The sequence below is a fragment of the Rhinoderma darwinii genome, chromosome 4, assembly GCF_050947455.1.
Source record: "Rhinoderma darwinii isolate aRhiDar2 chromosome 4, aRhiDar2.hap1, whole genome shotgun sequence".
In the NCBI taxonomy this organism is placed as follows: Eukaryota; Metazoa; Chordata; class Amphibia; order Anura; family Rhinodermatidae; genus Rhinoderma; species Rhinoderma darwinii.
The window spans coordinates 216,518,697-216,546,442 of record NC_134690.1 but is presented as its reverse complement, the minus strand read 5'-3'; the positions used below and the strand labels follow the sequence as shown (position 1 = coordinate 216,546,442).

Sequence of the window (27,746 nt, the reverse complement as noted above, 5' to 3'; positions counted from 1 at the left end):
ACAACGTTTCACCCTCTATCAGGGCTTTTTCTACTCATAGAGAGGCTGAAACGTTGTGGTGTAAAGATTATATATATATATATATATATATATATATATATATATATATATATATATATATATTATATCTCATTATGGGATGTCATGTGCTGTTGCTCATCGCATTGTCCCTGTGGCTTTAGTAATACTTGTCGCACCGTGTCAGTCAGCGGCGGTCTCCCTGTTATGTAAACACACGCAGCAGTGACAGGAGAGGAGGAGGTAACAGGAAGTCGTCGTCATCACCGCACTCCAGGCTCCCTGCAGCCAGTCAGAGCAGCGCCGGCATCAGTCAGCTTCCGTGTGTGACATGCGCGCACCCACTAACTTCTAGCAGACATGGGCGGAAACCTTGTCCGTGCTTACAAAAACTTCAATGTGGAGAGCCGAGCACACCGGCTGATCGGGAAGGAGAAGCCATGCGCAGCGCCTATGCACCCGAGCACCAAGGAGGCCGTGCAGGCTACGTTGTCCAGTAAGTATATTGTAACTCATTTGCTTGACCTTCCACTGTCTCTGACACTAGGGGGCGCTGCAGAGGGCAGATGACGCAGTGATAACAGGCTAGAATGTCATACAGTCCTGTACTCGTCCAATGAGGACTGTGCTTTCTGTTCCCAACCTCTGGTCATGCGTTCCACTTATAGGAAGCAGCGTCCCTGTAGTAATAGTGCATGCTGGGAGATGAAGTCCTTGTGTGAGTGGGGGGTGGGGGTCCTGATCTGTACTGTTATCGTTTTCATTGGCTGTAAAGAGTGCATGCTCTTCACTGGGATTACTTGTTACCTAAACCTTCACCTTTTTAATGGAGTATGAGCATGGAACAGCCACATCTTAATAAAAATGGAGAGCATTTCATCCCCCCCCCCCCCTTTTCCTGATTGTGCGGGTCCCAGCTGCTGGATCTCCTCTTATCTGATTAATATGATTATGTATCGGAAAATAAGTCTAAGAAAATCCCATTAGGGTATATTCACACGTGGCAGGTATCTTCCATCTTAATGGGCCCTGAAGAAATCCATGCACCTGCTGCAAACTCGACCACATTCAGGTGAATGGAACTGATTTTTAGGCGTAGAATTTTCAGCAAAAAATCTACCCCGTGTGAACAAACCCTTAAAGGGGTATTCCCAAATTAGTCATTTATATACAGGATCTTCCATAAATCTCTTAAAAGGTCCCGAACCTATCTTTATCAACAGGGGTCACTGTGAGGTGGCGGCTGCATCCAGGCGGAGTATGAATGGCGTGGTGGTCGCATATGTGTGCATCCCTCTGCATTTATTTCTAAGAGCGTTTTGAAAAGGACTGAGCCTTATTTCTTGCGTGGCCACCTCTCCAGATATGTCATAAGTGTCTAAGGTGGAAACATCCCTTTAATGTCTCAAAAAAGTACAAAATTATTAGGGTATGTTCACACGGCAACGCAAAATACGTCTGAAATTACGGAGCTGTTTTCAGCCGAAAGCAGCTAATGAATTTCAGACGTTTTTACAAGTGCACGCGTTTTTTGCGGCGTCCATTACGGACGTAATTGGAGCTGTTTTTCAATGGAGTCAATAAAAGAACGGCTCCAATTACATCCCAAGAAGTGTCCTGCACTTCTTTGACGAGGCTGTAATTTTACGCGCCGTCTTTTGAGAGTGACGTGTAAAACGACAGGTCATCTGCACAGAACGTCGTAAGACCCAATGCAAGCATACGTCTGAAAAGAAGTCGTGTGCACATAACCTTAGGGCAGAAAGTATTTGACCTCATTCAGCTGACCGTATGGAAGTTCACAAATGGAGCTCTATATGGCTCACTGTATTTCTTCCTGGTGGATTTTGTTTTGTCATATAAGGGTGCAGAATAGTCTGTGATTGGACAGTGATGTCACAAAGTGAAGTCGTCTTTTTGATTGGACGATGGATATAACAAGTGAGTACGTTGGACGGGGATGTCATAAGTGATTGCAGTCTAGTATTTGATTGGAGAGATGGTGTATAAAACGAGTGTAGTCTAGCCTGTGGAAGGTAATTTCACAGGAGAGATCAGTCCAGTGTGGGATTAGAAGGTGATGTCACAAAGCGCTGTCTAATCTTCGATTAAGCAGTGATGTCAGAAGTGAGCCCAGTCTAGTCTGTGATTGGCTTATGATGTCACAAGTGAGTGCAGTTTGGACTGTGGCAGGTGATGACATTTAAAGTAGTCAAGTCTGTGATTGGACGGCGTTGTCACAAATGAGAGCAATCTAGTCTGGACAGTAATGTCACAAAGTGCAGTCAACACTTTATAGATGGTGATGTCACAAGGGATTGCGGTGTAGTCTAGCTTTGGAAGTGATGTCACAAGCGAGTGCAGTAGTCTGTGATCTTTTAGAGAAAGAGAGCAGTCTAGCCTGTGATTGTCAGGTGACATTGCGTTCACCTTGCAGAATAAATTACGTGATCATTTTGTAGTACGGGTCATTACGCATGCAAACATACCAATTTTGTATAATTAGTTTTTATTTTAACATTTTTCTCAAATGAAGCAGGGGGAGTTCACAGAGTTCTTTGACGCGGAAACCCGCGTCAGAAAATGCGCCAAAAAACGTCCGAAAATGCCTCCCATTGATTTCAATGGGAGACGGAGGCGTTTTTTCCCGCGAGCGGAAAAACCGTCTTGCGGGAAAAAGAAGGGACATGCCCTATCTTCGGGTGTCTACACTTCTGAACTCCCATTTACATCAATGGGAGACAGAAAAAGCGTATTTCGCTGCGTTTTTTGCCCGTGGCGCTCATTGGCCGCGGGCAAAAAACGCTGTGAAAATCGGTGTGCAGGCAGAGCAAAGTATGGCTCAAAATTCCAAACGTAATTTTGAGGCAGATTTTACGCCTGTAAAAAAACTCGGTGTGAACCCAGCCTAAGGCCGGATTCACACGAGCGTGTTCAGTCCGTGATATACGGTCCGCAGGTCGGCAGCATTTCCCGGACTGCGCACACTGCAGGGAGCTGGGCTCTTATCGTCGTATTTATGTATGACGCTAGAAGTCGTTGGCTTGCTGCGGGAAAACTGTCCCATACTGAAAACATGTTTACAGTACGGGACAGTAGTACAGCGGAGAGGCAGAGACTCCTAGCGTCATAGATAACGGTGACGATAAGAGCCCATCTCCCTGCACTGTGTTCGGTCCGGAAAATGCGCCCGACCTGCGGACCGAATATCACGGACTGAACACACTCGTGTGAATCCGGCTTAAGCCCTTATTCACACGACAGGGTTTCCCGGCCGGGTCACGGCCGTTCATAAAACGGCCATCACACGGCTGCAGTAGGAACAATAGACCCCCTAATGGTGCTATTCACACGGCCGTTTTTTTTTTTTGATGGCCCGTGAAACCTGGCTGTCAAAAAATGGGACATGCCCTATTTTCGTCCGTTTACCCGGCTGCCCGGCTCCCATAGAAGTCTATGGGGCCGGGTAATACACGGCCATCACCGGAATGTGTCCCGAGTGATGGCTGCGTTTCCCGTCGCTCGCAATCTCTCCTCACAGTGCATGTGAGGAGGAGGAGGGTCTTTTTTTGCTCCCTGTAGGAGTCTGAATCCCCAATCACCGGCCGGGTATTGTGGATTCCGATTCCGCTACAGGATACAGGAGAAGTGAGTGACTACACTGTCCATATATGGACACAGCGACGTCACTCACTTCTGAAGCGGAATCCCCGACCCTGTGGTTGGGGATTCCGCTACAGGAGAAGTGAGTGACTACACTGTCCATATATGGACATTGAAGTCAGTAACTTCTCCTGGAAGGGGAGGGGGGGGGGTTGTGGCAACCTACCAGGGGGCTGGGTGGCATTACCTACCAGGGGGCTGGGTGGCATTACCTACCAGGGGGCTGGGTGGCATTACCTACCAGGGGGCTGGGTGGCATTACCTACCAGGGGGCTGGGTGGCATTACCTACCAGGGGGCTGGGTGGCATTACCTACCAGGGGGCTGGGTGGCATTACCTACCAGGGGGCTGTGTGTGGCAACAAATTTAAATGAAATTCATCAGATTTTAAAACGGACAGGGAAAAAAACGGCTGCAAAATCGGCCATTAAAAACGGCAACACGGAACGGAATAGGAACGGATGCAAACCGGCCGGAAAAAACTGCTGTTTTTATCGACCGACACTCGGACCCTGTCGTGTGAATAAGCCCTTATTCACACGACAGGGTTTCCCGGCCGGGGGTATTTATGCTACGTGTGAGCGTACCCTTAGGCAGAATGCACACGTTGCGTATTACGCGCGGTAATACAGTACCAACAAAGTCTATGAGATTCTAGGTAATCTCATATCCACGCTGCAGTATTTTTCGGGATGTAAATTGACCCGCGATGCATATTTTAGAAACTGCAGCATGTCCGTTTATCTTGCGATTCCGCTTGCGAATTCTAGGAATTCTATTCCTCAGCAAAATACGCAACATGGTGCGGGGCAGGAACTACCACCCATCAGCGCCGTAAATGTGCGGCTCAGCACAGGAGAGGGTTAAGCACAAGTATTTATTGCCTCCTTCTAATAGCTTAGATGCTGCAGTCAATAGTGACCGTGGCATTTAAGTGGTTAAAGATTCGGGATCAGAGTTTTTCCAATTCTGGCTGTTGCAGTGAGGTGTCATACAGGCCGTACCTTCAGAGTATGGAGCAGGCTCAGCCCGTGAGCCCGCATCATAATCCCCTTTGGCGGCTGTCACAGTTATGTCACATGTCATCAAGGGGGTTAAATCACTAGCGGGCCCTGCCTTTTAAGGGTATGTGATTAGCTGCGGATTTTCTGCAACAGATTTCATTGCGGAAAATCTGCAGCGTATTACAGTAGCAGCAAAGTGGATGAGATTTAAAAATAATTATACACATGCTGCGGAAAAGAATCTGCTGAGAACACATACAGAAATTGACCTGTGGTGTGTTTTTCAATCTGCAGCATGTGCTGCAGAATCGTTGCAGTTTTTTTTTTGCAGTGGAAAATCTAGGATTCGACTGCAAAAATCACAAACCTGAAAGTAAAAACCCTTTTTCAAGTTTAGCTTTTTAAGTCTACACTTAATACCCCTGATGTTTCATCCCATATGACTTCTGCAGCCAATCACAGGCTGTAGCGGTCACATGGGCTGCAGCTCCATCACAGGAAGCCAGGCTGAGACCAGAGGGACACATCGCTATGGCAACACCAGTGACCACTTCTTATGATATATTCTTCATCGGACAAAGAAGTCTACCTCCCTGAAACACATTGGGACAGACTTAAAGAGGCTCTGTCACCAGATTTTCAAACCCCTATCTCGTATTGCAGCAGATCGGCGCTGCAATGTAGATAACAGTAATGTTTTTTTGTTTTTTTTAAACGAGCATTTTTGGCCAAGTTATGAGCATTTTTATATTTATGCAAATGAGCCTTTCTTAAAGGCATGGTGTCGCCCCAAAAACATGTTTTTTTTTTTAAATTTAAACATTTAGTGTGTGGGTGATTAAACATTGTTCAAATTTTTTTTATTTTTTTCGCGAGTCAGGAAATATTATAAATTTTTTCAAATTTTTCAAAATTTATAATACTACCCATTTTTGGTCACTAGATGGAGCTGTTTGGAGCTAGTTCCCAAAATTGCAGCATTGCAACATTGGGTTAAAAGCTATCGCTCTAGTGAGCGCTCAGCATCCCCCCCTCCTTTATCCTGGCTAGTGCCGGGATAAACGAGGGGTTTGAAAGGTTTAACCTGCTACACTGTGTGTCGCCATTTTTTGAGGTAACTCACAGTGTAGTAGGTTTACATGCAGTAGTAAACACACACAAACACTAACATACATTGAAATCGCTTACCTGCTCCTGCCGCCGCGGCCCGTCCGCTCCCTTTGCTGCCGCTGTCCCATGTGCACTTGTCCGGAAGCCGCGACCGGAAGTAGTAATATCACTGTCCGGCCGCGACTTCCGGTCCACAGGAAAATGGCGCCGGACGGCGCCAATTTCGAATAGGACTGTGTGGGAGCGGCGCATGCGCAGTTCCCACACAGACGCCGTACACGGCAGTCAATGGGACGGGAGCCGTTCGCAGTCCCTATGGGACTGTGGCTGCCGTGTTCCATGTCTGTGTGTGTCGTTAATCGACACACACAGAAATGGAACAAAAAATGGCAGCCCCCATAGGGAAAAAAAAGTGTGAAAAAAAGAAACAGTAAAACACAAACACACAAATGAAAATAAACGTTTATATTAAGGCACTAACATCTTTAACATATAAATAAAATATTTGTGATGACACTGTTCCTTTAAGTCCAACTGGGCGTGTATTATGTGTGTACATCTGGGCGTTTTTTACTTGTTTTACTAGCTGGGCGTTGTGAGTAGAAGTGTATGATGCTGACGAATCAGCATCATCCACTTCTCTTCGTTAACACCCAGCTTCTGGCAGTGCACACACACAGCGTGTTCTCGAGAGATCACGCTGTGACGTCACTTCCTGCCCCAGGTCCTGCATCGTGTCGGACGAGCGAGGACACCTCGCCACCAGGCGACAGAGGCTACATCGACTTACCTGCAAACGCCGATGCTGCTGCAGAATGAACTGTAGCCTCTGTCGCCTGGTGCCGATGTGTCCTCGCTCGTCCGACACGATGCAGGACCTGGGACAGGAAGTGACGTCACAGCGTGATCTCTCGAGAACGTGCTGTGTGTCTGTGCACTGCCAGAAGCTGGGTGTTAACGAAGAGAAGTGGATGATGCTGATTCGTCCGCATCATACACTTCTATTCACAACGCCCAGATGTACGCACATAATACACGCCCACTTGGACTTAACTTTAAACACGCCCAGTTGTACTTAATAAAGGCTCATTTGCATAAATATAAAAATGCTCATAACTTGGCCAAAAGTTCTCGTTTTTGAAAAAAAAAAACGTTACTGTTATCTACATTGCAGAGCCGATCTGCTGCAATACGAGGTAGGGGTTTGAAAATCTGGTGACAGAGCCTCTTTAAGGGGGCTTTACACTGGGCGATTATCGGGCATACGAGCATTCATATAACGCTCGTTGCCGATAATTACCCTGTGTAAACAGGGCAGCGATCAGCAGATGAACGTTCATCTGCTGGTCGTATCATTTAAAAAAAGTAAAATATTATCGTTGTCGGCAGCACATCTCCGTGTAAACAGGAAGTCGCACTGCCAACATGATGATAAGGTATGGGGACGAGCGATCGGAGTAACGAGCGCTTGTCCCCATCCATAGCTCCTTGTGACGGGAGCAAATGAGCGCCGATCAACGATGTCTCGTCGATCAGCGCTCGCTGCACCGGCCAAAATCGGCCGGTGTAATAGGGCATTTACTAATGTGATTGCCTAGACCTTGTCGTAAATGCGCCAAAATATTGCGCATAATGACCCATTACATTTCAGACCTATTTATGGAGCAAACGCGGCAAACAGAACAAATGTTTGTGCCTCACTAGACACTTTTCAAAAGGGGGCCTGACTTAAAACATTTGGGCAAAAAAGACTGGCGTAAACGAAATCATCCAAGAGGTGGTATAAGGAAAAGAGTCTAACATGTCTAGCAAGATGAGCCAAAATTATTCTACAGCATCTACCAATGTCATAAATTTGGCGTATCTTCTTCTCTAATAATTGTGCTTAAACCCACTGCTGGGTTAAGTGAATGATCGATTTTCAAGCGTTACTTTTGACTTGTGCCGAAATATAGCATAACCATATATAACCCTTAACCCTTTTGCACTGCTTTGTACGTAAAGAACCCTCCACTACTGCTCTGATTGCTTTAGTAACATACACAATAATTGTAATCTAATAGTCATATAATAGTAATTGTTACCTGTATGGCCATCATCAAAGAGGACCTGTCACCTCTCCCGACATGTCCGTTATTTGTAAGTACTTTCAACCCCCATGAAAAAAACATTTCTGGAACATATTTTATTAGAACTCTGCGTTGTGCCGTTCCTCTTATTCCTCTAGAAATCTATGAATAAATTGACAACTGGGTGTTACCGTTCTCCTTGTCACACGGCCGTTTCCCTGCACAGTCTCCCTGTCAGCCCTGATTGGACAGAGTTCTAAGAAAAGATGCTCAAGTGTTATTATTTCATGAGGAATACAATTATTTACTCGGACAGGCATGTCAGGAGAGGTGACAAGTCCTTTGCTTAACCCTTTAACGGCTTGGCCTATTTTTGCCGCCTTGACCAGGCATTCTTTTTAGATTTTTCCATAGTCGCATTCTTTTTTTCATTAACCTCTTGCCGCGCTGCTCCGCAATAGTACGTCCTGCAGAGGGGTTAGTTCCTGTATCCAGACGTACTATTGCGGAGTAGTTCCCGGAGCACGCTGTCCTAACGGAGAGTATCCGGGAACCGGGAGGTTAGCTGTCCCTGACAGCTGACACTCCAGCCTTGCCGGTCAGCGGACCATCGCCGCTGATTTCGGCAATTAACCCCATAAATGCGGCGACGGATTGCCGTCGCCGCATTTAAGTGGTTTGAAGCACATCGGCAGCCCCCACGAAGTGATCGTCGGGGCTACCGATGCTTGTCGTGGCAATCGGAGGTCAGACAATGACCTCCGGGTTGCCATGTACGGAAGCCTCGGAGGAGCAGCCTCCTGCCGCTCCTCCGAGGCTTCCTGTCAGTGTGACTGTCACATCACAATGACAGTTGGAGTACATTACACTACGTGTGTAGTGTAATGTATTCCAGCAGCGATCAGAGCTGCAAGTCTAAATGTCCCCTAGTGGGACAAGTGAAAAAAGTAAAAAAAAAAAGATAAAAATGTTTTAAAAAAGTGTAAAAATAAAAGTTATAAATTATATAAACAAACACTTCATTTTTTTCCTATAATAAGACTTTCATTATAGGAAAAAAATGAACACGTTAAAAAAAGTACACATCTGGTATCACCGCATTCGTAACGACCCCAACTATAAAACTATGTTATTTTTCCCGCACGATGAACACGCCAAAAAAAATCAATAAAAAACGACACCAGTATCGCTATTTTTTGGTCACCACCCCTGCCAAAATAGAGAATAAAAAGTGATCAAAAAGTCGCATCTACCCGAAAATAATACCGATAAAAACTACAACCCGTCCCGCAAAAAACAAGCCCTTACACCGCTTTTTTGACTGAAAAATAAAAAAGTTATGGCTCAGAATATGGTGACACAGAAAATAAATTATTTTATAAAAAAGAGATTTTATTGCGCAAACGCTGCAAAACATAAAAAAAACCTATATACGGTACATATGGTATCGCTGTAATCGTACCGACCCGCAGAATAAAATATAATGGTCATTTATAGTGCACGGTGAACGCCGCAAAAAATAAACTAAAAATCATTGTCAGAATTGATGGTTTTTGGTCACCTTGCTTGCAAAAAAATGTAATAAAAAGTGATCAAAAAAATCGCATGTACCCCAAAATAGTACCAATGAAAAGTACAGATTGTCCCGCAACAAATAAGCCCTCACGCAGCTCCGGTGGTGAAAAAATAAAGAAGTTCTGGCTCTCAGAATATGGCGATGCAAAATGTGCAGTGTTTTCTAAAAGCGGATAACATCCGACACCATTTATCAGTGCGACAACGGCCACACATCTATGAATTATTATTTATTTACCGCATTATTATACCCTCTTATTATGCCCTGATGTTCTCCGCACAGATTACACATGCCCCCACATTATAAACTGAAATACCAGCGAAACCCAAAACAGAAAAACTACCAAGCAAAATCTGTACTCCAAAAGCAAAATGGCGCTCCCTCCCTTCTGAGCCTTGCAGCGTCCCCAAACAGCAGATTGTGCCCACATATATGGCATCGCCATACCCGGGAGAACCCGCTTAACGCTTTATGAGGTATTTGTCTTCAGTGGCACAAACTGGGCACAACATATTATGCACTAAAATGGCACATCAGTGCAAAATTGTATTATTCACACCATCCGCTGTGCATTAACCCCTTTGAGCACTATGACTTAATAGCACGTCATGGTGCGGGTGTGATGTATGGAGCGGGCTCACGCGCTGAGCCCGCTCCATACGCTGCGGGCGTCGGCTGTGTATTGCAATACATTAGTATCGCAGCATATTGTACCCGCGATCCAATGATCGCTGGTACAAGTCCCCCAAGGGGACTAATAAAATGTGTAGAAGAATTCAAGTTATTAGTAGTGAGAAAGAAAAAAAAAAAGTTACAAAAAAAAACCTTTTCCCATTTTTCTTCAAAAGTAATGTAAAAAAATAAACAGAATTGATATCGCTACGTCCGTAAAAGGCCAAACTATTACAATATACCATTATTTAACTCGCACGGTGAACACCGTAACAAACTTAAATAATTTAAACTGCCAAAATCGCTGTAGTTTTCGTTTTTATTGCACGGCGAAAGCTGTAAAAACGAAAACCCCAAAAAATGGAATCAGATTTTTTTCCTATATTCCTATATTTTCCTATTTTTTTTTCAGTTTTCCAGTACATTTTATGGCTTTTTAAATGGTATCAATAGAAACTACAATTCCTCCCGCAAGAAATAAGCTCTCGCATCACTCATACTGATGGAAAAAGAAAAAAGTTATGGCTCTTGGAAGGTGGGCAGTGAAAAACGAAAATAAGAAAGCAAAAAATGGATCATTCCTGAAAGGGTTAATTAATTTCGAATGAAAAAAATGTATGACCACATGTGGGGTATTTCCGTACCCGTGAGAAATAGCTTTACAAAAATTGGTTGTTTATTTCTCCTTTATCCCTTGTGAAAATGAGAAAATTCAACATTTTAGTGGAAAAAAATTGTGATATTAATTTTCTCCGCCTAATTCTAATAAATTCTGCAAAAGACCCGTCGAGTCTAAATGCTCACTATACCCCTAGAAAAAGTCCTTGAGGGGTGTTTCCAAAATGGGGAAACTTGGGGGGCTTCCACTGTTTTGGTCTCTCCAGGGCGTTGCAAAGGCGGCACCGAAAAACAATCCAGCAAAATCCGTGCTCCAAAATCCAAATGGCACTACTTCCCTTCTGAGCGCTGCCATGGGTCCAATCAGCAGTTTATTACCACATATGGGGTATTGCCGTAATCGGGAGAAAATGCTTTACAAATGTTGTGGTTCTTTTTTTCCTTTTATTCCGTGTAAAATTTCTATGCTTTTTCAGAAAAAAAGTAGATTTTAATTTTTACAGACTAATTCCAATATATTTAGCGAAAAACCTGTGTGGTCAAAATGCTAACTATACCCCTAGAAAAATTCCTTGATAGGTGTAGTTTACAAAATGGGGTCACTTTTGGAGGGTTTCCCCTGTTTTGGTCCCTCCAGGGGGTTGCAAACGCGACATGGAACCGAAAACCAATCCAGCAAAATCCATGCTCCAAAATCCAAATGGCGCTCCTTCCCTTCTGAGCCTTGCTGTGGGTCCAATCAGTAGTTTATTACCACATATGGGATATTACCGTAATCGGGAGACATTGGGGTGCATTTTCTTTATTTCTTGTAAATATTAAAAATTTCAGTTTTTTTCAGAAAAAAGTAGATTTTCATTTTTACAGACTATTTCTAATAAATTTAGCGAAAAACCTGTGCGGTTAAAATGCTAACTATACACCTAGATAAATTCCTTGAGGGGTGTAGTTTCCAAAATGGGGTAACTTTTGGGGTTTCCACTGTTTTGGCACCACAAGACCTCCTCAAACCTGACAAGGTGCCTAAAATATAGTCTAAAAAAAAAAAGAGGCCCAAAATCCACTAGGTGCTCCTTTGCTTCTGAGGCCGGTACTTCAGTCCATTAGCACACTAGGGCCACATGTGGGATATTTCTAAAAACGTCAGAATCTGGGCAATAAATATTGAGTTGCATTTCTCTGGTAAAACCTTCTTTGTTACAAAACATTTTTTTATTAGAAATTAATTTATGCAAAAAAAATTACATTTGTAAATTTCACCTCTACTTTGCTTTAATTCCTGTGAAACGCCTAAAGGGTTAAAACACTTTGTGAATGCTGATTCGAATACCGAGGTGTGCAGTTTTCAAAATGGGTCGACTTCTGGGGATTTTCTAATATATAGGGCCCTCAAAGCCACCTCAGACTGAACTGGTCCCTGAAAAAATAGCCTTTTGAAATTTTCTTTAAAATAAGAGAAATTGCTGCTAAAGTTCGAAGCCTTGTAACGTCCTAAAAAAATAAAAGGACGTTCAAAAAACGATGCAAACATAAAGTAGACATATGGGAAATGTTAACTAGTAACTAGTTTGTGTGGTATTACTATCTGTTTTACAAGCAGATACGTTTTAAATGTAGAAAAATGCTAATTTTTTCTAAATTGTGGTGTTTTTCAGAAATAAATACCAAAATTATCGACAAAATTTTTTCACTAACATGTACATGTAACAAGTACAACATGTCACGAGAAAACAATCTCAGAATCGCTTGGATAGGTAAAAGCATTCCAACGTTATTACCACATAAAGTAACACATGTCAGATTTGAAAAAATCGGCTGTGTCCTGAAGGCCAAAACAGGCTGGGTCCTGAAGGGGTTAATAAAGTCATAACTTCTTATTTTTCTGTCGACATAGCTGTTTGGGCACTTGTTTTTTTGAGAAACAAGTTGAATTTTTCAATGGCACTATTTTTGGGTACATATAACATATTCATTTAACTTTTTTTAGGAGGAAATTTTTAACAAATACCGCTATTCCAGCTTTGTTTTATTGCGTTTAAATTTACTCCATTCAATATGCACCGTAAATAACATGTTACGTTTATTCTATGGGTCTGTATGATTACGGCAATACAAATATGTATAGGTTTTTGTTTTTAGTACTTTTGCACGATAAAAACACTTTTAAACCAAAAGTGCTTAGCTGCATTCAAAGGACCATGGGTGGGTCACCGAACGGTGATGGTCTCTCCCTGTCCAACCACTAAAATGCCGCGGTCGCTTTTGATTGCGGCATTTAGGGCTTAAACCGGTTACAGTTGGGCTTCTGTGCCTGCCTGATCACCATCACGTACATGCATGTCGGAATTCGGGAAGGGGATCCTTCCTGTGAGGCGCATGTACGTGTTAATGGGTTAAGGCTAGGCCTGCGCGATTATAACCTAATTCAAAATCATGATTAATTGGACATGTAACCTTGATTACGATTAATAAATAGACTTGGGACACAACCCTTTTTGCATGCCATACCCTCTATTTGCTTGCTACGCCAATACTTAATATAGGTCCCCTGAGCCTGCTGTATACTGCTGTATATAATATACCCCCTTCTTTTTTTCTTGGTCCCTAGCATGGCTGTCCTCTACTTTTTGGTCCCCAGCACCTCTCCACTCTCCAGATCTCTGTAACTGCTAAACTACTCCTCCTACATTGGCAGTCTGCAGGATCACCTAATTCTTAGACACCAGCCAGGCTTCATATTCTATGATAACCTTGTCTCTGCGATGATGTGGGCTGCACTCCCTCCTCTTCTATGACTCTCTGTGGTGCAGGACATGCTCATCCTCCTGCTCTCTCTGCTCCAATGCGCAATGCTGGCAGCTTTTCTCCCCTCATGTGCCACGCAAGTTTCCTGCTTGTGCTAATCCTGTGATGCGGCACCTCCAGATGATTAATCGGAGCATGCGAGTCAGGCTTGTGGTCCTTTCAAAGAAGTTCCCAATGAAAAAAATGTTCAAAAAAGTGGTTGTTTGTCGGAATAAGGGGTGGTCGGCATATAGTGGGCAGGCTCCATAGACTGCAATGGAAGGGGGGGGGGGGGGGATCTGTCACAGAAACATCTAGGGGCCTTCTCAAAGGGGTGGTCGTCTAGGGAAGTTTCACTGTAATTTAAATTAGGAGGCTAAGAACTAATAAAGGCAGTATTTGACGAACATACAGAACAAAAAACAAACAATATGGTTAACTAGCATGAAATAGCCATGATTATTATACACCTTTTAAGCCTACCATGTTCTTATTTAGCTCTTGTAGCGAGTTGCCATGTCCGCAATGAGGACCTCTGAAAAAAATAAAAAAAAATGCAACATAGGTTTTCAGTCTTGCTCTGATGCAATGCACCATCTATGACACACAGCTAGGGAAATCCCAAGGGGCCAAGTAGCCAATGTTGCTAGAAATTTACTGTTGGCACCTAACTTGGGTTGCTCAGGTTTATATCCAATTTATGGTTTTACTTTATTTTTTTTATGTTCTGTATTGTGTTAATTATAAACATACTAAAAAAGAATAAGGCATTGTCACATTTTTTATTTTACAGTACTGGTATACTGGATTAATTATTTTCTTTCCATTTGTAGCCAGGTAATGGGTCTAGAATGGGTAGTGGGTTTTCTATTGATATTTAACCCCTTCCCGCTCCTGGACGTACTATTAGGTCATGGCAGCTGTATCGTTCGCGCTCCATGACCTAATAGTACGTCTCGGGAGTAACGGCCGTCTCGGCCGTCCTCCCGACACATACAGGAGCTGTGACAGCTGCTGTCTTGTTCAGCAGCTGTCACAGCTCCTACAGCGGGGACCGATCGCTGTGTCCCCGCTGATTAACCCCTTAAAAGCCGCGTTCTATAGAGATCGCAGCTTTTTAGGGGTTAAGCTGCCATCGCTGGCCTGCTACGCGATAGCGGCCGTAGATGGTGACTATGGCAACCGGACACCAAACAATGGCGTTCGGCTATGCCATAGACGGAAGCCTAGTGGGTCCTGACAACGTCAGGACCCACTATGCTTGCTGTCAGTGAGTAGCTGACAGCTCTAATACACTGCACTATGCATGTAGTGCAGTGTATTAGAATTGGAATCAGGGCCTCCTGCCCTCAAGTCCCCTAGTGGGACAAAGTAATACAGTAAAAAGTTAAAAAAAAGATGTGTAAAAATAAGAAAATAAAAGTTTTAAAAGTAAAAATCCCCCTTTTTCCCTTATCAGTCCTTTATTATTAATAAAAATATATAAACAAACAAATAAACTATACATAATTGGTATCGCCGCGTCCGTAACGGCCTGAACTACAAAATTATTTAGTTGTTTATCCCGCATGGTGAACGCCGTAAAATAAAATAATAAACCGAACCACAATCACAATTGTTTGGTCACTTCACCACCCAAAAAATGGAATAAAAAGAGATCAAAAAGTCGCATGTACCGAAAAATGGTACTGATCGAAACTACAGTTCGTTGCGCAAAAAATAGTCCTTGCACGGCTTTATTGATTGAAAAATAAAAACTAATATGGCTCTTAGAATAAGGTAACACAACAAGTGAATGATTGTTTAAAAAACGTATTTTATTGTGCAAACGCCATAAGACATAAAAAAAACTATAAACATCTGGTATCGCCGTAATCGTATCGCCCCGCAGAATAAAGTGAATGTCATTTATAGCGCACGGTGCACGCAGTAAAAAAAAAAGAATAAAAAAAACAATAGTAGAATTTCTGTTTTAGTCACCACGCCACCTAAAAATAGAATAAAAACTGATCAAAAAGCCGCATGCACCCCAAGAAAACTACAATGGATTCCTCAAGGGGTCTAGTTTCCAAATTGGGGTCACTTTTGGGGGGTTCCCAATGTTTTGGCACCACAAGACCTCTTCAAACCGGACATGGTGCCTAATAAAAAAAGAGGCCTCAAAATCCACTAGGTGCTCCTTTGCTTCGGAGGCCGGTGCTTCAGTCCATTACCGCACTAGGGCCACATGTGGGATATTTCTCAAAACTGCAGAATCTGGGCAATATGTATTAAGTTGCGTTTCTCTGATAAATCCTTGTGTTATAAAAAAAATGGTATAAAGAGGATTTTCTGACAAAAAAAATAATTTAAATGTCACCTCTACTTTGCTCTAAATTTCTGTGAAACACCTAAAGGGTTCATAAACTTTCTACATGCTTTTGTGAATACTTTGAGGGGTCTAGTTTCTAAAATGGGGTATTTGATAGGGGTTTCTAATATATGGGCCCCTCAAAGCAACTTCAGAACTGAACTGGAACCTAAAAAAATAAATAAATGAGGCAATACTTCGCTTCTTACATCATACTGATAATGAGCCGTGCCCACCCCGAGATGACCCCAGTTTTGACAGTTTGTATAAACGGAGACCCCTATTAGACCGTTCCAGTGCCCGGTTTTCCCAAGCATACACCCCCGAGAAGTGTATTTCTATTGATGAGTCCCTGGTACATTTTAAAGGGAGGGTTCAATTCCGCGAGTACCTGCCGGGTAAGAGGGCAAGGTATGGCGTGAAGATGTATAAGCTGCGAGAGTGCATCCGGGTATACCTACAGGTTTAGGCTATATGAAGGAAAGGCCACCCCCAAACCAGACTGCATCCTGGACTACAATAGGTACATGGGAGGGATGGACTTGTAAGATCAAATCCTGAAGCCCTACAGCGCCATGCGGTGTGGTATAAGAAGCTGGCCGGGCACTTCATACAGATGGCATTGTACAATGCGTACGTGCTACCTCGATGTGCAGGCCAGAGGGGAACTTTCCTGGAATTTCAAGAGGTGATTATCAAGAACCTAATCTTTAGGGACCAAGAAGGGGGGGCACCCAGTACTTCTTGAAGCGGGGCCACACGCATCGTACCAAGGCGGCAACACTTTCCAGGAGAAGTTCCCCAAACTGGCAAGAAGGGAAAAAGTCAAAAGAGGTGCAAAGTCTGCTATAAGAGGGCGATAAGGGATGACACAATATATCAATGTGACACGTGTCCCGAATAACCAGAGCTCTGTATGAAAGTCAGTTTTAAAATTTATCATACATCCCTTAGTTTATAATTGACCCCAATTTTACTTACCCTGATGCACTCCGCACAGCTTATCCCCCCTCGTCTTTCCCCTGTGAGCCCTGCTGTGTGCCCAGGCAGCTAACAGCCACATGTAGGGTATTGCCATACCCGGGAGAACCCACATTACAGTTTATGGCGTGTAGGTCTCTGGTCAAAATGCTCACTACACCTCTAGATGAATGCCTTAAGGGTGTAGTTATTAAAACGGGGTCACTTCTTGCTGGTTTTAACTGTACTGGTACCTCAGGTGCTTCTGCATACATGACTTCGCACTAGAAAATCCCCAGTAGGCCAAATGGTGGTCCTTTCCTTCTGAGCCCTCCCATGGGCCCAAACGGCAGTTTATCACAACAAATGGGGTATTGCGGCACTCAGAACAAATTGCGCAACAGAATGGGGTATTTTGTTTCTTGTGAAAATAAGAATTTTTGAGCTAAAATGACATATTATTGGAAAAAATATATATATATTTTTTAATTCCCAATAATTTCTGTGAAGAAACTATTGGGTCTAAATGGTCATATTACCCATAAATGAATTCCTTGAGGGGTGTAGTTTCCAAAATGGGGTCACTTTTGGTGGGTTTCCATTGCTTTGATACCTCTGAGGCTCTGCAAATGCGACATGGCACCCGAAAACCAATCCAGCAAAATCTGGACTCCAACAAACCTATAGCGCTCCTTTCCTTCTGAGCCCTCCCATGGGCCCAAACGGCAGTTTATCACCACAAATGGGGTATTGCTACACTAAGGACACATTGGGCAACAAAATGGGGTATTTTGTTCCCTGTGAAAATAAGAAATTTTGATCACAAATGACATTTTATTGGAAAAATTACATTTTTTTCCATTTCACAGCCCAATTCAAATACGTGCTGTGAAAAAACTGTGCGGTCAAAATGGTAACAACAACCATAAATGAATTCCTTGAGGGGTGTAGTTTCCAAAATGGGGTCACTATTGGGGGATTCCTACTGTTTTGGCACCTCAACACCTCTTCAAACCTGGTATGCTGCCTAAAATATATTCTAATAAAAAAGAGGACTCAAAATGCACTAGGTGCTTCTTTGCTTCTAGGGCTTGTGTTTTAGTCCACGAGCGCAGTAGGGCCACATGTGGGACATTTCTAAAAACTGCAGAATCTGGACAATACATATTTAGTAGTGTTTCTCTGGTAAAACCTTCTGTGTTACGGAAAAAAAAATTAATAAAATTGAAATTCAGCAAGAAAAATTACATTTTTCAAATTTCACCTCCACTTTGCTTTAATTCCTGTGAAATGCCTGAAGGGTTAAACTTTCTAAATGCTGTTTTGAATACTTTGAGGGGTCTAGTTTTTAAAATGGGGTGTTTTATCAGGGTTTCTAATACATAGGCCCCACAAAGCCACTTCAGAACTCAAGAGGTACCTTAAAAAAAAGGCTTTTGAAATTTTCTTAAAAATATGAGAAATTGCTGTTTGTTCTAAGCCTTGTAACGTCCAAGAAAAATAAAATAATGTTCAAAAAACGATGCCAATCTAAAGTAGACATATGGGAAATGTGAACTAGTAACTATTTTGGGTGGTATAACCGTCTGTTTTTACAAGCAGATGCATTTAAATTCTGAAAAATGCAATTTTTTTCAACATTTTCTCTAACTTTTGCAATTTTTCACCAATAAACACTGAATATATCGACCAAATTTTACCACGAACATGAAGCCCAATGTGTCACGAGAAAACAATCTCAGAATCGCTTGGGTAGGTTTAAGCATTCCGACCTTATTACCACATAAGGTGAAATATGTCAGATTTGAAAAATGGGCTCTGAGCCTTAAGGCCAAAACTAGGCTGCGTCCTTAAGGGGTTAAAGAAGCCCTTGTTGCTTGGCTGTTGAAATAAAAGCACTGGCTCCTAGAGTCTTCAGTAATTTGATAAGAGCTCTTGATCACGACCCTGTGTGCCGCCTGAGTCTGTGTTCCGTGAAAAGATAGGACATGTTCTATCTTTCCACGAATGGGAGCGTCTGGTCCGTTTTCACAGACCCAATTTACTCACTGAAGTGAATGGGTCCCCGAAAATTATTGGGTGCCTCTCGGATGCTGTGAAAAACGTCCCGAGTGGCACTCCCGTCATGTGCAAGAGGTTGTCAGTTTTTTTTTTTTTATTTATATTACCATTAGTTTTCTAATGAAAAATGCATACTTTTTTTTTTTTTCCTTCATTTGTTACAACAAGAACACAGTATTTTAATAGGAAATGTCATACTTATTTGGAACATACACCATTCAGCCAATACATTAAAACCACATGCCTAATATTGTGTAGGTCTCCCTTGTGCTGCCAATACAACTCTGTAAGGCATGGACTCTATAAGACCTCTGATGGTGTTCTGTGGTATCTGGCACCAAGACATTAGCAGGTGATCTTTTATGTCCTGTAAGTTGTGAGGTGGGACCTCCATGTATTGAACTTGTTTTGCCAGCACATCCTACAGATGCTTGGTTGGGTTGAAATCTGGGGAATCTTGAGGTCAAGTCCACATCTTTGCACTCTTTGTCATGTTCCTCAAACCGTTTCTGAACAATATTGCAGTGTGGCAGGGCACATTATCCTGCTGAAAGCTCCCACTGCCATGAGGTAATACCGTTGCCATGAAGGGTTGTACTTGGTCTGCAACAATATTTAGGCAGGTAATACATGTCAAAGTAACATCCACAAAAATACCAGGATCCAAGGTTTCCCAGCAGAACATTGCCCGGAGCTCCACACTGCCTCCACCAGCTTGCCTTTTTTCCTTAGTTCATCCTGGTGCCATCTCTTCTCCAGGTAATCAACGCGTGCACACCATGCTGTCCACATGGTGAAAAAGAAAACTTGATTAAGCAGAGCAGGCCACCTTCTTCCATTGCTCCCTGGTTTTGTTCTGATGCTCACATGCTGTTTGTAGGTACTCTCGCTGAAGGCCAGTGGTCAGCGTGGGCACTCTGAGTTCGATACACTGTGCATTCTGACACCTTTCTATCCTAGCCAGCATTGTTTTTTCAAGAGTTTGAGCAACAGTAGCTACTTTGCGGTATCAGACCAAACGGCTAGCTTCCCCACGCGCATCAATGAGCCTTGGACGCCCATGACCCTGTTGACTGTTCACTAGTTGTCATTCCTTGTAACAGTTTGGTAGGTACTAACCACTGCATACTGGAAACACCCCACAACATCTGCCATTTCAGAGATGCTCTGACACAGTCGACTGACTGTCACAATTTGTCCCTTGTCAAAGTCGCTTGCCAATTTTTTCTGCTTCAACTTCAAGAACTGACCGTTTTACTTGATTCTTAATATATCCGACCTAAAAAGTGCTTTGGACACATTTCAAGCTGTAGTTCCCATAAAAGAATTTGTGGTTTTACACTTGTATGGTGGTTGTTACCCAAACGGCAAACATTTCATGCAATATTTTTGTTTTGATCTATAGAGTGGGGAGTTTTACTAATAAAACACTGCTATGGATGGATATGATTTAAACATGGCAGAATAAAGTGGTTGTCTAGTGATCACTCACACTGCAGCTCGTCCTGGTCAGATTGGCTGCCGCGTATAAGCATAGGCTCACCATGAAGTAAATGCACAGGATGTATATTTCCTAATGTTCATCAGGTGATTTATTTTTTGTTTTATTCTTCAATTGTATGTCATTGATGTCTTCCTTTTTTTTTTTAGATCACGCTGATGTTCAGGATAAAATTTACAAAAAAGATGCTCAACTTTTATCACGGCTGAAAGACGTGTATGTTGACTCCACAGATCCTTCACCTCAGGTAAACTAGCAACTTTTTAAAAGCATAGAAAGTGGTGCCCTCCTGCATGTTATTAGTATCTTCTATTTTGATAGATCTTTAAACAAATGATTTGTGCCTATAATTGCATTTGAATTATCTGATCTGAAGTGCTTGATATCTGAGTTTTCATTATGATTGAAAATATTGTGCTCCTGTAATGCTTCAACTTTCTCATGGGGAAAAAAATAAGATTAGTGGCTCGAGCACAATATGGTCTTGTGTACTAGGATATGACTTGTTAGGCCTCATGCACACGGCCGTGCCCGTAATCACAGCCCGCGATTGCGGGCACGGCCGGCCGCCAACACCCGCGTGCCGTGTGCGCCGCATTTTCTTGCAGTGCTCCCATTGGAGCACAGCCCGTAAAATCCGAAAAGTAGGACATGCTCTCTATTTCCGAGCAAGGACACCTTAGAGTAGCGCTACGGAAAGGTGTCCACAGCCAATAGAAGCGGGTGGGTCCGTAGTTGCGGACCGTAATGGGGCCCGCAATTGCGATCGTGTGCATGGGGCCTTAGTGTTGGGAAGACATCTGTTATGACCGGTATATGCAGCTAAAATTTTTGCTTACAATTTTTAATACATTAATTTTTTCTAAAAAGGGTATGGGTAGCTTTTAAACACCATTCTATAGTTTGTATTATAGGAAAGAGCTGTATTCATAATTCAAATCATCAATGAAACCACCTTGAACCAACAGGGAATTCTTGGATATTTCAGCCCTAAAGCCTACAAAACCGGGAATACATGTTTTGCAATATTTGTGTTAATAAAATAAATATATGTGTGTATGTATATATATATATATATATATATATATATATATATATATATATACTAGTCCTTCTCAATGAATTAGAATATCATCAAAAAGTAAATTTATTTCCGTGATTCAAATCAAAAAGTGAAGCTGATCTATTATATAGATTCATTACACACAGAGTGATCTGTTTCCAGCGGTTTTTTTCTTTTAATGTTGATGATTATGGCTAACAGTTAATAAAAACCCAAAATTTTGTATCGTTCGTACAGTATATGCCCTCAATACTTGGTCGGGACTCCTTTTGCATGAATTACTGCATCAATGCGGCGTGGCAAGGAGGCGATCAGCCTGTGGAACTGCTGAGATGTTATGGAAGCCCAGGTTGCTTTGATAGTGGCCTTCAGCTCGTCTGCATTGTTGGGTCTGGTGTCTCCTCTTCCTCTTGGCAATAGCCTATAGATTCTCTATGGAGTTTAGGTCAGGTGAGTGCTGGCCAATAAAGCACAGTGATACTGTGGTTATTAAACCAGGTATTGGTACTTTTGGTAGTGTGGGCAGGTGCCAAGTCCTGCTGGAAAATGAAATCAGCATCCCCATAAAGCTTGTCAGCAGAGGGAAGCATGAAGTGCTCAAAGATTTCTTGGTAGACGGCTGTGCTGACTCTGGACTTGATATAACACAGTGGACCAACACCAGCAGATGACGCGGCTTCCCAAACCATCATTGACTGTGGAAACTTCACACTGGACCGCAAGCAACTTGGATTGACGCCTCTCCACTCTTTCTCCAGACTCTGGGACCTTAAATTCCCAATGAAATGCAAAATTTACTTTCATCTGAAAACAGGACTTTGGACCACTGAGCAGCAGACCGGTCTTTTTAAAGCCTTAGGAAACCTTTGCAGGCGTTTTGTGTTGATTAGCTGATTAGAGTGTGACCGCATGAGTCTACAATCTTTAACTTTTACCCAATATTCTAATTTTCTGAGAAACTAAATTTTGGGTTTTCATTAAGGCCTAATTCACACAAGCATGTTCGGTCTGTAAAGGACAGAACGTATTTCGGCAGCATTTCCCGGACCGAACACACTGCAGGGAGTCGGGCTCCTAGCATCATAGTTATGTATGACGCTAGGTCTCGCTGCGTGACAACTGTCCTGCACTGTAATCATGTTTTCAGTACGGGACAGTAGTTCCACGGAGAGGCAGTGACCCCTAGCATCGTACATAATTATGATGCTACGAGCCCGGCTCCCTGCAGTGTGTTCAGTCCGGGAAATGCGGCCGACACGGACCGTATATCACGGACTGAACACGCTCATCTGAATTAGGCCTAACTGTTAGCCATAATCATAAACATTAAAAGAAAAAAAATGCTGGAAATGGATCACTCTGTGTGTAATGAATCTATTGAGTGTGAGTGTGTGTGAGTGTGTGTGAGTGTATAGATAGATAGATCAATCAAAGTACCAACCCATTAATTATTTCTGGAGTCCGGGCCGTAGAAAGCATCTGAAAAAAATATATAGGACATGCCCTATTTTTTTGATTTTACAGCCCGTGCTCCCATACTTAATACTATGGGAGCACGGCCCGCAAATGCGGGTGACTCTCCGCAGCCAACTGTCGCCTTAATCTCGGACCATGATTATGGCTTCTACCGTGTGCATGAGGCCTTACTTTTTATGTAGATGAACCTCTTAACGCCTGGAGTGTTTTGGTCCTAAATGAGGGGCTATCAAAATGATTTTTGCATTTTTGTATAATTTATAATTTTACATTCTTTAAATTTGCAAATTCACACTGCAATAAAGTTTTAAAATGGGTTTCCTATTTTGTTACAGTTGTTTTGATGTAAAATATGTATAGTCATGGGAGAACCGGACAATGGTTTGGGTAGGCACAGGCGCTTTGTGTTTTTTTTTTTTTTTTTTTTTAATATACATAATCTCACAAAAGGTAATTAGTCACACTAACTGTATCTGGGACATCTATAGGAACCCAGTTACAGGTAAACACAGCCCCCTGCCGGGACATTAGTCATACACCCACCTGATCTGGGCCTGCTAAAACCCATCAGGTCCACCATACGAGAGGGGCACCCGACAAACACAAGTTCACTACACTCATTGAGATTAAGATGACAGAAGCGGTTTTCTGTCTTCTCCTCTGGGGCCCCCAGCTGTCTCTGACAACCGGGCACCTGACCTGCTCCTGAAGTTTAACATTTTCTAAGCAGCATCAAGTTTCGTACTTTTGACATACACAAGTAAAACGTAAAAGAAACCAACATATTATGCCAGCCAGCAATTTACACTCATGGACGCCTTTTACGCAATTTTTATCAGGCGTAACAATGTGTAAACAAATGCATTAAAGTACATATCCAGTATATATATATGAGAGCATCTTTTTTTTTTTTTTTTTTTTTTTTTTTTTTTTTTTCTGCTGCTGCTGAAATGTATTATATGTACCTTCAGCCCTTTAATGGTCTGTTAATAAAAAGGTCTCTGAAAACCACATTGATGTATTACAGAACATTTGAAGGAAATGATGTCCATTACTTACCAATTTAAATTGTATTTTTTTCCTAATAAATATTTCACCTCCATTAAGATTTTTCTTCTGTTGCTACCTTACAATTCTCTACTGCATAATGTGTCACCTGTGTTGCTTGGATTTGTGGCTTGTGTTGTCGTTCTGTGTGGTGTTAATATGCTCTCTTTGGGGCCCATTATGGATTGCTCTCATATTGGCTTCCCGAGTCGCACTGGGTTCTTCATTAAATGGATCTCTTGCTGTTTCAGGTTACAAATAAGTAAATATGGAAACTTAGCATGCTGCTTTAGGACAAAGAAGCCACTCACGTTTTCTTGCTCTTACCCTATGTAGTGTATATTTACAATAGTTGTGTTTTTTTTTTCACATTTTACTATTTATTGTATATGTCTAGCCATTGTTAAACCTCTTTTATAAAACCTGACAGACCATTTAACCTCTACATGACTATATAAATATTGTATAGAAAAATAATGCATCTATCAGCCATAACGTTAAAACCACCTGCCTAATATTGTATAGGTCCCCCTCATGCCGTCAAAACAGCACTTACACCTCTGAAGCTGTTCTGTGGTATCTGGCACCAAGACGTTCGCAGCAGATCCTTTAAGTCCTGTAAGTTGCGAGGTGGAGCCTCAAACCATTGCGGCACAATTAGTGCAGTGTGGAAATGCGTGTTATCCTGATGAAAGAGCCAACTGCCATTAGGGATTACTATTGCAATGAAGGGGTGTACTTGGTCTGCAACAATATTTAGGAAGGTGGTACCATTCAAAATAACATCCACATAAATGCAAGGTTTCCCAGCAGAGCATCACACTGTCTCATCCAGCTTGCGGTTTTCTTATAGTCCACCCTGGTTCCATCTCTTCCCCAGGTAAGCGACGCACATGCACCCGGCCGTAACATGATGTAAAAGGAAATGTGATTCATCAGACCAGGCCACCTTCTTCCATTGCTCCGTGGTCCAGTTCTCACGTTGATGTGCCCATTGTAGGCGATTTTAGTGGGGGGACAGGGGTCTGCATTTGCACTCTGACCAGTCTGCGAGTAGCCCCACACAGTAAGCTGGGATTCCCTGTGTGTTCTGACCCCTCTCTATCATAGCCAGCGCTAACTTCAGAAAGTTGTGCTACAGTAGTAGTTCTGTGGGATCAGACCTTTTAACTCATGAACTTCAAGACCTGATTGCTCGCTCGCTGCCCAATATAGCCCACCCCTTGACAGATGCCATTGTAACAACATAATCAATGTTATTCACTTATGGCTTATCGGTGTATACAATATTTGTGTAGTATGCGAACGGTAGGGCTTGTAAAATTTAATTCTGACTTGTATCTAGGAAATATCATTTTACAGTAAAATCTCAGTCCATGATATAATATGCAATACCCTGTTGGTATTTATACAAGTAATGTCCACTTCCCAAATTCATGTAACAACTTCTGCCATGTCTTTGGTTTGTTAGCTGTGTTTGTGATGGGGGTACTGAAGGCACAGGAGACCGGAGGCACAATTTATCTGGGCAAAGTGTGGCATTATACGGCTCTGTGGACTCAGTATGGCATTATGTGGGACTAACTATATTTGTGTAGCTCTAAGTAGGCAAACTCTCTGGGTGCGATTTGGCACTGCTTTAACACTATAAGGCAGAAAGGGGGCACCTGGGGCAGTGTCAATGATAGAGACCACTGGAATGCGGGACGTTGTTGGGGTAGTCTATTTTAATTTTCCAAATGTTGGAGGGTAGATGTGTACTGAAATTGTTTATCTCTGCTATATTCATACTTTTATGCATTTTGTGCCTAAGGGCTCCTGAGATTTAAATCAGTGGGTTGTATTAAGAGCGAAAGGTATTCTGGATTGGTTATTTCATGTGGTCTACTGTGTTTTTGTTTGTTTTTTTTGTTTTTGCTGGGGTTTTTTTGGGTGGTAGGGGATATTTGTGCTTATTTGTTCTTGATACATATTTTTTTTTTCTTATTAGGTAAACGTAGAAGTCCCTTTACCTATCCGAGAGGATTTGAGACCTCCAAAGCATATAATGAGGAATGAGACTTTTGGTATCTCCGTGTACAATATTCCTAAGGGAAGTGTTTCTATTGTGGAGGTGCTGACAATTTTAAGCAATCACAAAAAAACTCCAAAAACATGGACCGCAGAAAAAATTGCTGGAGAATACAGCCTAGACATCAAGGACACACAGGCCATATTGGAATTTTTCACACCTTTCGATATAAAAGTTATTACATCAAATGATGAGGAGAAAATTGCTGAAAAATAAGACTGCTACACTTAAACAATAGAGGACTGTGCTGTATTTGTGCTTTCTTTGTTAATGTTCTTAATATTTGAATTCTGAAAGTTGTATATTGAAAGTAAATATATGATTTTTAATCAGTCTGTGGATATCAACGAGTAAAGTCTAATGCATCAAAAAGGCGAAATAACCCCTTTTTTTTTTTTTTTTATTTTTTTTTTTTTTTTGCCAAACAGAGGTATCGCACCATTTACTTTCTGCTGGTTTTTAGGGGTATGGATGATCAATGTCCATTCCTATGCAGGACTTCAAAGTTGATAGGGATGTTGTTGGAAGTCTATCTTCTAACAGAAAGAAACACCACATCTCAAAATGTGATGTAATGGCATAGGCATAATGACTTCTAGTAGTTATTTTTTTAACGTCTGGTTAGCTTTAAATATATGGCGTCGCCAGGGAGTTCTTTGTGCTGAGATTTAAAGTGGATCTGTCAGACTGTGCTGCCCTATATAAGGGAAGCATGGTATTGGGACAGATCCGCTATCCTATTAGCCAAAAGAGCACAAAAAAACACCATTGTGCCGTTTGGCTAATAGGAGCATATAAGGAATTTCTACAGCTGACTCCTAGTCATGAGTTTGGCGTTTTTCTTTAATTGCTCCTATTAGCCAAACAGCACAAAAAAATATTGTTTTGGCTCATACATAGGATATCGGACCTACTCCCATATACAGGGAAGCATCGTCCTACTTTTTAGAGGATTTTATCCGGTAATATGTTAAAGGGGTTTTCCCATGAGTGACATTTATGACACATCCACAGGATATGTCATAATTGTCAGATACGGGTCCCACCTCTGGAACCCGCACTGATCTCTAGAACAGTGTCCCTAAACCCCCAGCCACTTCCTGATTTACATGTTCGGGAGTAACAGAAACCGCGTAAGTCCCATAGAACTGAATAGTAGTTATGGAAACTGGGTAGCCCGCATACTACACTGCTTCCGTAACTGCCATTCACTACTATGGGAGTTACGGAAACAGCGTAGCTCAGCGTGTTTTACGCTGTTGCGTAACTCCCGACCATGTAATCCGCGTGAGCACAAAAAACTAGAACGGGGTTTAGGGGACCCCGTTCTAGGGATAGGTGCAGGTCTCTGAGGTGGGATCCTCCTCTATCTGACAGTAATGATATATCCTGTGGATGCGTCATAAATGTCCCTCATGGGGAAAACCCCTGTAAGTTATTTTGCTGTGCAGATATACAGGTTTTTATTTGCCACTATAAGGGCCTGTTCACACAGTTTTGTCAAGTTTTTTGCCACGGAAACGGCGGCAAAAAACTGCAGAAAATGCCTCCTGTTGTTTTCAATGGGAGGCGGAGGCGGTTTTTCCCACGAGCAGAAAAGCCTCAAAAGCCAGATCGAAATCAATGGGAGATGGAAAAACCGCATGAACGGCCGACGTGTCTTTTGACGGGTTTTATTGCAAAAATCGCTCACGGATTTTCCT

The 27,746-nt window shown here is 42.4% G+C and overlaps 1 protein-coding gene across 2 annotated transcripts; it reads left to right on the top strand.

Annotated features, from left to right (window-relative positions):
• Positions 1-284: 284 nt before the first annotated feature.
• On the top strand, positions 285-26,412 carry NDUFAF4 (NADH:ubiquinone oxidoreductase complex assembly factor 4). 2 transcript variants are annotated; one of them, XM_075864189.1, is made up of 3 exons: positions 285-514; positions 20,536-20,633; positions 25,963-26,412. In XM_075864189.1, the coding sequence occupies exons 1-3, from the start codon at positions 379-381 to the stop codon at positions 26,257-26,259; spliced, it is 531 nt and encodes a 176-aa protein (XP_075720304.1). In that variant the 5' UTR covers positions 285-378; the 3' UTR covers positions 26,260-26,412. The 2 variants fall into 2 exon arrangements, with proteins under 2 accessions (XP_075720304.1, XP_075720305.1); XM_075864190.1 differs by lacking the exon at positions 285-514 and adding an exon at positions 644-736.
• The last annotated feature ends 1,334 nt before the right edge of the window (positions 26,413-27,746 follow it).

Coding starts and splice junctions, on each gene's coding strand:
- NDUFAF4 (XM_075864189.1), top strand. CDS start 379: ATGGGCGGAAACCTTGTCCGTGCTTACAAAAACTTCAATGTGGAGAGC. Junction 515..20,535: donor CGTGCAGGCTACGTTGTCCA/GTAAGTATATTG, acceptor TTTTTTTTTTAG/ATCACGCTGATGTTCAGGAT. Junction 20,634..25,962: donor CCACAGATCCTTCACCTCAG/GTAAACTAGCAA, acceptor TTTTCTTATTAG/GTAAACGTAGAAGTCCCTTT.